At 36.5% G+C, this 11,266-nt stretch overlaps 1 protein-coding gene across 5 annotated transcripts in view; it reads right to left on the reverse strand.

The window, feature by feature from the left end:
* Positions 1–4,739: 4,739 nt before the first annotated feature.
* LOC139985688 (uncharacterized) overlaps positions 4,740–11,266 on the reverse strand; it is a 123,235-nt gene continuing 116,708 nt past the window's right edge. For 4 of the 5 annotated variants that reach the window (XM_072000305.1, XM_072000307.1, XM_072000306.1 and 1 more), the window contains exons 10-14: positions 11,086–11,205; positions 9,095–9,211; positions 8,173–8,940; positions 7,868–8,026; positions 4,740–7,742 (exon numbers count right to left, since the gene is read on the reverse strand). In XM_072000305.1, the coding sequence (XP_071856406.1) occupies positions 7,614–7,742; positions 7,868–8,026; positions 8,173–8,940; positions 9,095–9,211; positions 11,086–11,205 (1,293 nt within the window). In that variant the 3' untranslated portion in view covers positions 4,740–7,613. The remainder of the gene's footprint in view (positions 7,743–7,867; positions 8,027–8,172; positions 8,941–9,094; positions 9,212–11,085; positions 11,206–11,266) is intronic. The other variant, XM_072000308.1, reaches the window with a different exon arrangement.

The following is an 11,266-nucleotide window of genomic DNA, read 5'->3' on the forward strand; positions in this document are numbered from 1 at the left end:
GACTTGGCAAATTTTATCATTTATTGTTTCATTTTTGTATCAGGGGAACAAGATGTGTTACGTCGGCCGACTCTCTACCTGGACGGGGCCTTGCATCGCACATGGCAGCCATGTGTCTGCACCTCCTTCCGGCATACTCTAAAGAATCTCAAGGACCGACCATAAATCTTAGAAAAATCTCAACAAAGTTTCTCAGGTCAAACAAGGATCTTTTCAACGAAAGTAATTTCTAAGATCTCTGGTTTGTGTCCGGAAAACACTTAAAATTAGTTATTTGCACACGTGCGATGCTTACCACTACCAACCTTCTATCGAGGGCGGCTAAGACCCCTCCTCGTCCACCAACAATCGTAATAGCCAATAGAAACAACGTCTATTTCCCTCACTTTCCTGACCAAAAAACTGTCATTAACGAATCCGATGATCCCATGCGTTAGACACACCCTTTCCTAGCTCTCCTCTGATACAGCATCGTCACTCTAGAGGTAGTCCGTTTTCATCGTCCGAACAGTCAGTAAGTCTACCACGGTTCTACCTAACCCCAATCAATTCATTTGCAAAGTCTAACTATCGCATCGAGACATATCGTCAAATCGGGTCCTATCTCTGTAACGCATAATCTATACTCATCGTCAAATACCTGTAACGCTCATAATATTGTAATCCATTGTTGAATATATCACATTAACCTGTTAACACAGTGTTAATTTCAATTAACCACCCCTGTTATCCTAACCGAAACACGGGGAACGACTACTTCGCGGCGTCGATTAGCCTAATCGTAGCGAGAATTTACGCCTCTCGCTGACGCGTTTTCCTCGCGACCGCGTCTCTCCGCGAACGGTCGTAACAAGATGTAACAGAGGTTACAAGTTTGCTGTTTCTTGAAAACAAAGTTCCTTCCACGAATGTATCACAACCAGGACTTGGCAAATTTTTTCATTTATTGTTTCATTTTTGCATCAGGGGAACAAGATATAACAGAGGTTACAAGTTTGCTGTTTCTTGAAAACAAAGTTCCTTCCACGAATGTATCACAACCAGGACTTGGCAAATTTTTTCATTTATTGTTTCATTTTTGTATCAGGGGAACAAGATGTAACGGGGGTTACAAGTTTGCTGTTTCTTGGAAACAAAGTTCCTTCCACAAATTAATGACATCCAGGACTTGACAAATTTTATCATTTATTGTTTCATTTTTGTATCAGGGGAACAAGATATAACAGAGGTTACAAGTTTGCTGTTTCTTGAAAACAAAGTTCCTTCCACGAATGTATCACAACCAGGACTTGGCAAATTTTTTCATTTATTGTTTCATTTTTGTATCAGGGGAACAAGATATAACAGAGGTTACAAGTTTGCTGTTTCTTGAAAACAAAGTTCCTTCCACGAATGTATCACAACCAGGACTTGGCAAATTTTTTCATTTATTGTTTCATTTTTGTATCAGGGGAACAAGATGTAACAGAGGTTACAAGTTTGCTGTTTCTTGAAAACAAAGTTCCTTCCACGAATGTATCACAACCAGGACTTGGCAAATTTTTTCATTTATTGTTTCATTTTTGTATCAGGGGAACAAGATGTAACGGGGGTTACAAGTTTGCTGTTTCTTGGAAACAAAGTTCCTTCCACAAATTAATGACAACCAGGACTTGACAAATTTTATCATTTATTGTTTCATTTTTGTATCAGGGTAACAAGATGTAACAGAGGTTACAAGTTTGCTGTTTCTTGAAAACAAAGTTCCTTCCACGAATGTATCACAACCAGGACTTGGCAAATTTTTTCATTTATTGTTTCATTTTTGTATCAGGGGAACAAGATATAACAGAGGTTACAAGTTTGCTGTTTCTTGAAAACAAAGTTCCTTCCACGAATGTATCACAACCAGGACTTGGCAAATTTTTTCATTTATTGTTTCATTTTTGTATCAGGGGAACAAGATGTAACGGGGGTTACAAGTTTGCTGTTTCTTGGAAACAAAGTTCCTTCCACAAATTAATGACAACCAGGACTTGGCAAATTTTTTCATTTATTGTTTCATTTTTGTATCTGGGGAACAAGATGTAACGGGGGTTACAAGTTTGCTGTTTCTTGGAAACAAAGTTCCTTCCACAAATTAATGACAACCAGGACTTGGCAAATTTTTTCATTTATTGTTTCATTTTTGTATCAGGGGAACAAGATGTAACAGGGGTTACAAGTTTGCTGTTTCTTGAAAACAAAGTTCCTTCCACGAATGTATCACAACCAGGACTTGGCAAATTTTTTCATTTATTGTTTCATTTTTATATCAGGGGAACAAGATGTAACGGGGGTTACTAGTTTGCTGTTTCTTGGAAACAAAGTTCCTTCCACAAATTAATGACAACCAGGACTTGGCAAATTTTTTCATTTATTGTTTCATTTTTGTATCAGGGGAACAAGGTGTAACGGGGGTTACAAGTTTGCTGTTTCTTGGAAACGAAGTTCCTTCCACAAATTAATGACAACCAGGACTTGACAAATTTTATCATTTATTGTTTTATTTTTGTATCAGGGGAACAAGATGTAACGGGGGTTACAAGTTTGCTGTTTCTTGAAAACAAAGTTCCTTCCACGAATGTATCACAACCAGGACTTGGCAAATTTTTTCATTTATTGTTTCATTTTTGTATCAGGGGAACAAGATGTAACGGGGGTTACAAGTTTGCTGTTTCTTGAAAACAAAGTTCCTTCCACAAATTAATGACAACCAGGACTTGGCAAATTTTTTCATTTATTGTTTCATTTTTGTATCAGGGGAACAAGATGTAACGGGGGTTACAAGTTTGCTGTTTCTTGGAAACAAAGTTCCTTCCACAAATTAATGACAACCAGGACTTGACAAATTTTATCATTTATTGTTTCATTTTTGTATCAGGGGAACAAGATGTTACAGAGGTTACAAGTTTGCTGTTTCTTGAAAACAAAGTTCCTTCCACGAATGTATCACAACCAGGACTTGGCAAATTTTTTCATTTATTCTTTCATTTTTGTATCAGGGAAACATGACGTCGTAGCAGAGACTACAAGTTTTCGAATTCTTGGAAACAAAGTTCCTTCCACGAATTTATTACAACCAGAACTTGCAAACTTTTCCATTTATTGTTTCATTTTTGTATCAGGGCAACAAGACGTCGTAGCAAGGGTTACAAGTTCGCCGATTCTTGAAAATGATATTATCTTCGAGGAATTTTCATAAGTTGGTTTACTGTCTTTTTTCATACGATATTTCGTTTAATTATACGTGGTCTTAACCACTTCTCAATTTCATTTTTTGATTTTATGTGTCTTTTTGCGAGATAAATAACAAGATTGAAGAATGCTATCGAACTATAGTGATTTCTTGAAACTTCTTCTAAATACATTTTTTTAAATTATTTTGCAATAAATTATCTGATTTTTTATGTTAATTATATTATACTACCATTTCCAATTTCCATGTTGCTGGTTAGTCGATGGATAATATTGGCAGCACTTGGCTGCTTGTGGTATCCTGATTGTTGTATTTGCCCGCAACATGGCCGTTTTGTAATAAATACGAAAAACTGCTTATTCCAATTTTTTTATTAAACTTTGTTAATTATTTAGTTAGACAAACTTTTTTGAAACTAAAAATGTGGAGGAATATGGTAACACTAAAAATTCCGGTTAAGAAAATCTCCATTAATCACTGAAATAAATTGACATTATTTGTATGTCTTTTATTTGTTAAAGGTATTGCTCGATTTCTGATATAATCTCGCGAATCAAAATATAATCGTAAAATTTATCTTTAAAAGAAACTAGTTTGATAATTATTAGAAAAAGGTGATCGTTAAAAGTTGGCATATTAGACTATAGCTACAAGTTATTCTATAAAAATTCTTTATCTTTGAGATTATCGCGGTCCTCTACGTCTACAACTACGTCGATAACTGTTCTTCTGTATGTGCGCCATCTGTGCTGTTACTTACGAGATACATGTATTACGTACTGTCGATAAAGTTATGATACTATTTAAGAAATCTTAAAAACGTACTAGAAAAGAAATTTGCGGGATATTTTCGATATACGTTTCAAAGTCAAATATTTCGTTGATGTAAAATTTATATTTTATTTACGAAAAATGTAAGAAACTTTCATAACCAATTACAAAGCATCGGTATAAGACAAAAATGCATCGTAATACTGCGAACGTTGCAAAGAGGGCGTGAAGTACTCTGAAATATCTTATTTTTATGTATGATACACGATACATATTTATAATAGGAAAAATTTCTCTATCTTCTTTCACATACTAGGAAACAAATATTTTTACGTTTTCATTGGCCCTCATAGATATGCATTAATACGATCATATATGTTTATTAAAAAGAAAGATAGATCATATTTGAGTCTTGTAACAAATACAAAAGTGTCGTTAGACAGAGTGAAAACTTATGTAGAGAAAACAATACAGAAAAGATAGTAATAACATACGATACAAGATGCAAATAAATTATAGATTGTATTATTTTCATGTTTTATATTATTCTTTACCTCTCGAACGATGACGAAGTCCAGCTTCTAAACTTCTAAATGACAGATTTATAATGGTGAACGCTGTAACGTTTTCCGTTTTCTTATTTTCATTTTAATCGACGAACACTAGTCGTAAGCAATAAAAACCTCGCGTATAAATTAAACGTCGCGCACTTTTTTTTAACGGGTTTCAAAAATGACGCGTCGAGCCGTGCTCAAGTTTTTTAATCATAGTTATTATTATCGTTAATATCCATATAATTATCAATAACTACAGTAAAACACAAAACAAAAAATGGTGGATATCTGTACATTTCTTTCTCTTAAGTAAATAGTAACATAAACTTTTTTGTATACCAGTAGCCTATAATAGGAAGAAACTAAATCATAATATTCACAGATATTTTACAAGATAGATAAGACACGACGTAGACACACGCGTCGCGGGAACTTGAATTTCCTATATATATATAAAACGATTTCGACGAAGAGTGGAAAAGTATCGAAAAAGAGGAGAAACGAGGAATGAACGGAAAAAGAAAGAGAGAGGAAGAAGGACGGAGAAACAGAGAAATAAGAAGGCGCGATTTTTATCATAAAAACGAATGAAATATACCGCGACGTGAGCGTCTTGTTCGCGTCCTATTATGTATACTTAACCGTAGCTGTAATATATGCTTTCTTTAAACTCGGCGTCTCGCACGCTCACTTACACCTCTACACTGTACATATGCACAACGCATCTTTTACACTGTACATGCACACGCTCCACGAGTATCCGCGTTGCCTTAAATTAATCGCGCTTCCTTTAGGGATCGTCAACTCACTATCGTTTATAGTTTGTATAATGCGTATACACTTTCGTTTCGTTCGTATTAAGAGCGTTAAAATCAATCGTATAATAATCGAAGTTATAATATAATATAACATATTATAATATACATAGTATCGATGTATTCGACGTCCGATAGATCAAAAAAGAAAAAAAAAAAAGGAAAAAACATACCGACTCGTCAGATCAGTGATTGCGCGATTATTGAAACTAGTAAAGAAAATAGAGGTTACAAGAAAAACGAGAAAATCGATTTGTAGAACAATCGATATTTCGAGTCAATTGAACACGGCTGACAGGAATATAACGTATGTTTTGACCATCCCTAATACTTTTCCATAAGGTTATTTTCTAGAGGCATGCGCCCTACGCGCAGCAGCAATAATATCGTAAATAGGTAAGTTTCTTTATATTATTTAATAATGTTTTTTTTTTTTTCATCCACGGCTTCGTGTGATATAATATAACTTCTGGTCTATACACGTAAGCGCATTATTATCCTCGATACGATTGCTAAAGAGTCTATGACACATCGCGCAAAAGGCGACAAAGTATAAGAGAAATGGGGATGGAAGTGTACACAGAATGGGGCGACGTCAATGGTCAATGAGATCGGTCATACTGTATCCTGTTCATCCAATATGACATACTTTTAAGCCCCTTACCTTTTTTTCTTTTTATGTGCTGGTTGGTACGTTCTAACTAGCCTGATGTAATAACGTTAATAATAATTGATAGCAGCGATAATAGTAATAGTAGAGTAGTGGTAATAATAATAGTAGTAATAGTGGTGATAATAGTATAGTAGTAATAGTAGTAGCAGTAGTAGTGGTAGTAGTAGTAATTAATAATAAGTAATAATAACATAATAATGACAATAATAATAATGATAATATAATAATAATGATAGCCATACTAATGATGATGATGACAGCAATAATGATAAAGATAATAATAAAATTAATAATATTATATATATATATTAATATTATTAATATTATTTTATAATAGTCAATAATAATAATAATAATAATAATAATGATGATAATATAATAATAATAATAAAGGACCGAAATAAGAATATTAAAAATTTTTTGTAATATACATAGCGCTAAGATGATAATAATGATAATAATATGATACATCCTGCTATTGGAAATTATATTACACTAGGAATAAACACTATTTTAGGTAGTTTTTTCCGACGTTTCTTCACTAGAGGTCTAAATCGTAACTTTACTTTCTAGTTCGACACGAGCGGCAGCAGCAACAGCGGCAGCAGCAACTATTGTTACAATTAATATAATACATAGGTATTTATATAGAGCAGTATTATACAAAAAACACATCACATACCGCGTGGACCAGAATCGGTCACCATTTTATGTTATTACTTTTTTGTTTTCTTCGTCTTTACGCAGATATATATCGTTAAATAATTAAAATCACAGTAGTTATGCCCTCGCTGGCTCGCTTATAATTTATACAGTATCATTAATATCTAAGCCTTACTTAAAATAGCTCGTGTATTATAATGGTAGGGGGTACGTTAGTTTTTTTTTTTTTTTATCTTCTTCCTCTATTCTCTTACTTACGAAATCGACTGTCCATCTAGAGCAACGGTAGATATATTATTTTACTGTTTTCCTAGAGGAGGGACGCGTGTGAGTTTTTGTTCCTTCGTTTTCTCTCTATCTTTCGCTCCTTTAAATCTTTTCTTTCTTTTTTCCTTCCTTTTCCTTGCTCTTCCACAGTGAGGACATCGCGTGGTTTTTATCAATCGAAGGTCTTCACTAAGGGCTGGGGTTGTGCCTGACCCGCTTGTCAGAAAGACCAAGAGTGACGTCGGTCGATCTCACAAACGTCGTCAGTTAGACGAGTGGTACCGCGAGCCACTTCATCGAGGAGGAATGAAACTCGCCATTGCGAAATAAACCGGGGAAGAAAGGCACGCTCGGTGATGTTCGCACATTGACCGTGCTAGCCTCTCTACGCTACACAACCCCGTACCTACGTTTTAGGCCTACGATCTAGGAAATCTGAACGATCTGCCGAAGAATCCATTTGATTGTCACTGATATAACTCCGCAGGAGAAACCTTCCTCGCTCCCTCGGAAATACGCTTCATCGTTTGTCATACGATACCGCACCTCGTTACAAGGACACTCCAGGCTTCATGCCACGTTCGAAGCGTCCTACAAGTGCGTGAAGGCGAGAAATATAGGTATATTGTAATCCAATAGACCACTGGTTGGCCTCAAACCGTGGCGATCACGATGAGCAAATGAGCGATCTTTGCGACACGATGCAATAAATCCGGTGCGATTCGCGCTAGGCTCTCGTTTGCGAAATCACATGATGGGAAAATATGAACTACGTATGCAGGCTGCAAAGAAAAGGAAATCCATGTTTATTTCCATTAGTTTACATCTTTCAATTATATCGTAATTGTCGCTGCTAGTAACAGCGTTATATATGGTTATGTATATTATAAATATTTGCGATACGTACTTGTTGCGATCCTGGTGCAGCGATATTTACAATTCCGGCGGCCTGTTTTTGTTGTAAATACATTATAAATCCCGTTTGAAGATTCTTACTTTGTTGCAATACGTCTACTTCGTCTCGGCCACAAGGAAGCGCAAGGAGCATGCAGTGTTCGTTATCCATCTGGAAGAAATCGCGAATAAAACAGCTAGCTATAGTACATAGAAAAAGGATTTATCGATAATCCATATTTAAATGATTCTATGACGAAACACACAAAATATACGACTTAAATCAAGATTTATATATATATCTGAAAGTACACATACCTGCATCTTCCTTGCTACTCCTTCCACCTGAGTTTGTTCCAGTCTCATTCTTTGTGCGATTCTCAGTGGCGGAGTAGATCCATCGCTGTTACATGGTAAACTGTCCCTGGCCACATTGGGATTACCGAAAACGAAATGCATCTGCACCGCTGCTTGATCGTTTTTAAGAGCCAACAGTCCCTGCCACATAACCGGGTAGCGTTGCAACAACATCTGGAATGAATCTGCTTGCGGTGGCACTTGAGAAGCATGAGGTGGGGTAACCACTTGGTGTTTTCTAGGTCTATCGGGGGTGATGGCTCTGTCGCTTGGCGCCTCGCTGGCAGCAATAGGATACTGAGATCGCAGATGCGCCGGTGGAGGTTCGTAAAAACCACCTCTGGCAGCTGCTGCTGGCGCCCCAGTCAACGATGGATTACTGCCCGTATTATATTGCGGTGGCGGTGGTGGAGGTAATCTCACTGCTCCGTGCATCATGTACACTTGAGCTACTTGAGGACTATCGGTAGTGCGATCGTGCGGCGTTCGTGTAGTACGTCTCAATTCCAACGGTGGACTGTGGCTGTCTTCTATGCCTGTTTCGAGTTTAGGATCTAAAGGTAGATGAGGAGATCGAGTCTCTTGAATGTGGTAAGCTATGCGGGGGGCTGTTAAAGCAGCCTCCTGTTGTGCACGCAAATACTGATACTGCAGCATTTGTGGGTGCATGTAGTGAGGTGGGAGCTCGCCGCCTCTGGTCAGTCCGCCGTAGTGATTGACAACGTCACCCTAGATGTAAACGCATTATAAGTAAAATTATTTCATGGACAAGATAACGTACGATGTCGAAGTTTCATTAGAATTAGTAAAAACAATTTTGCCGTGTGCGTAACATCGATGCATTTTAGTAAAACTGAAACAGAGTAGTTAGCATAGTAAGTACCTGAGAAGCATTAGCATGATGATGGGCAGGTGGGGGCAATGGAGGACTCTGGGATCGATGTGGGGGGACAAGTCCATATTGACCCCCTGGTGATGGAGTAGCACCCACACTCCCATGCTAGCCAAAACCAAGCCAAGTTAATTCGTATATCGACATATTTTTAGAAAACATATACATATATAGTAGCGGACAAAAGATTAAGACAAAATGGAAAAAATAAATAATTGATTTACTTTCCATAAAAGAATATAAATACAGTGTTCTACTTTTGGTATTAACTTAATTAGACATTCGTTTATATACTTAAAAACAAATTTAATTTTGATATTTTGCTCAGTAGCTAAGTTATAAAACAGGAATAAAATCTGTATAATATTTCGTCGATCAAAAATTTGACTACACAAAAAATATTAATTTTTGATAAGAAAATATACACAATTTTTGTTTCAATTCAATATTTTGTCCAATATCCGTTATTTCTTATCACTTCGGTACACCTTCTTGGCATAGAATCTATTAATTTTTTACATTGTTCTACCGTAAATATTACTCCAAGCTGTTTCAATTGTAGAGTACAGTTCATTTAAATTTTTCGGTTTATAACCTTGTACTGTCTTTTTTATGATGCTCTATAAATTCTCGATCGGACTGATGTCTGGTGATTGCGACGGCCACGGCAGCACGATAATATTTTCTTCTTCAAAAAACTGTTTCGCAACCCGAGCCGTGTGCTTCGGATCATTATCATTTTGAAAAATAAAATCATATTGTTGCGTGCAAAAGGCAACATTGTGTTCTTGAGTATGTCCATGTATTGAAAACGGTCCATAATTCCATTGATACGACGTATCGGACCAAGGTCGCCTCGAGAAAAACACGCCCACGCCATAACGTTTCCACCACCGTGTTTAAGGGTTTTTAAAACGCACTGTGTTTTCAAACTTTCGCCAATTCGACGTCTAACCGTCTACCGTACCCCGTCAGAAGAGACGCGATTGAATTTCGATTCGTCCGAAAACAATACCTTTTGCCAATCTTCGCTTGTCCAATGCTTATGATGAGCTTTAGCAAACGCAAGTCGTCTCTTTCGATTCCTAGAACTCAACAGTGGCTTCTTTTGGGATTTTCGTCCTCTTAAGTTAAAGTCTTCTAATCTTCTCCTAACAGTTCTAGCACTAATTTGTGTATCGTTGTTATAGTTTATCTCCATAGCAATATTATTTGCAGTGCGAAAACGATCCTTTTCGCTCAATCGATGAATCCGGAGATCCATTTTCGGCGTTGTTTTCCGTGGCCTTCCGTTTTTCGCTTGATCGCAATACATGCCTGCCTTTAAAAATTTATACCAAGCTTGCTTACAAGCTGTTTCTGACCTGTTCATTATATTTGCAATTTCGGTGAAGGTTTTACTTTGCTTTCGCAGCCTTACGATTTGTTCCCTTTCGTTTTCAAGTAAATTCTTTGATTTACCCATAATCTGCTCCTACCTAAATAAATTTTAAGCAATAAAAGGTACACTAAACGATGATTTTGACATTCCAGAATCAAAATGTTACTCACGTTTTACAGAGTTCGTCTTAAATTAATGTCCACTGTTTATAAGTACTAAACTGTAACTAACTGTTATAACTCCTACATTGCTCGTATTTAACAACTGAAGGTCTGAGGTTACGAAGGTCAAACATACAGCTATGTTATTCCAAAGAGACAAACCGAATAGAAGAACGATATGCTTATAAGATGTTTGTAATCCTGTTTACAAATCATCGCCTTAAACTTTTGTCCGCTACTTGTATATTATAACGTATATTTGTAATGGTTACACACAATTTGTATTAATTTCGCTACTCAATCGGTAACGAGGTCAGATTAATTCAATTTAAATATAAAGCAAGGATGGATCACGAACGAACATTACGTGACCATTATAATCTTGCTGTATGGTTTAAAACGACAAATACATATATATATGTTACGATCATCGTGCTTACCAGTGGTCCTCCTTCGTACGTTGATATTGATACGCCACGTGCCTGAGGACTCGGTGTTGGGACCATAATACAGCCGGACATCGACACTTCTACTTTCGGTGGCTCCATCGTTCCCGTTACCTACGACCATAGTCAAAATACAAATTAAATCATTTCCCTTTTGCATAGGACCACTTTTATC

Source organism: Bombus fervidus, chromosome 3, assembly GCF_041682495.2.
Source record: "Bombus fervidus isolate BK054 chromosome 3, iyBomFerv1, whole genome shotgun sequence".
In the NCBI taxonomy this organism is placed as follows: domain Eukaryota; kingdom Metazoa; phylum Arthropoda; class Insecta; order Hymenoptera; family Apidae; genus Bombus; species Bombus fervidus.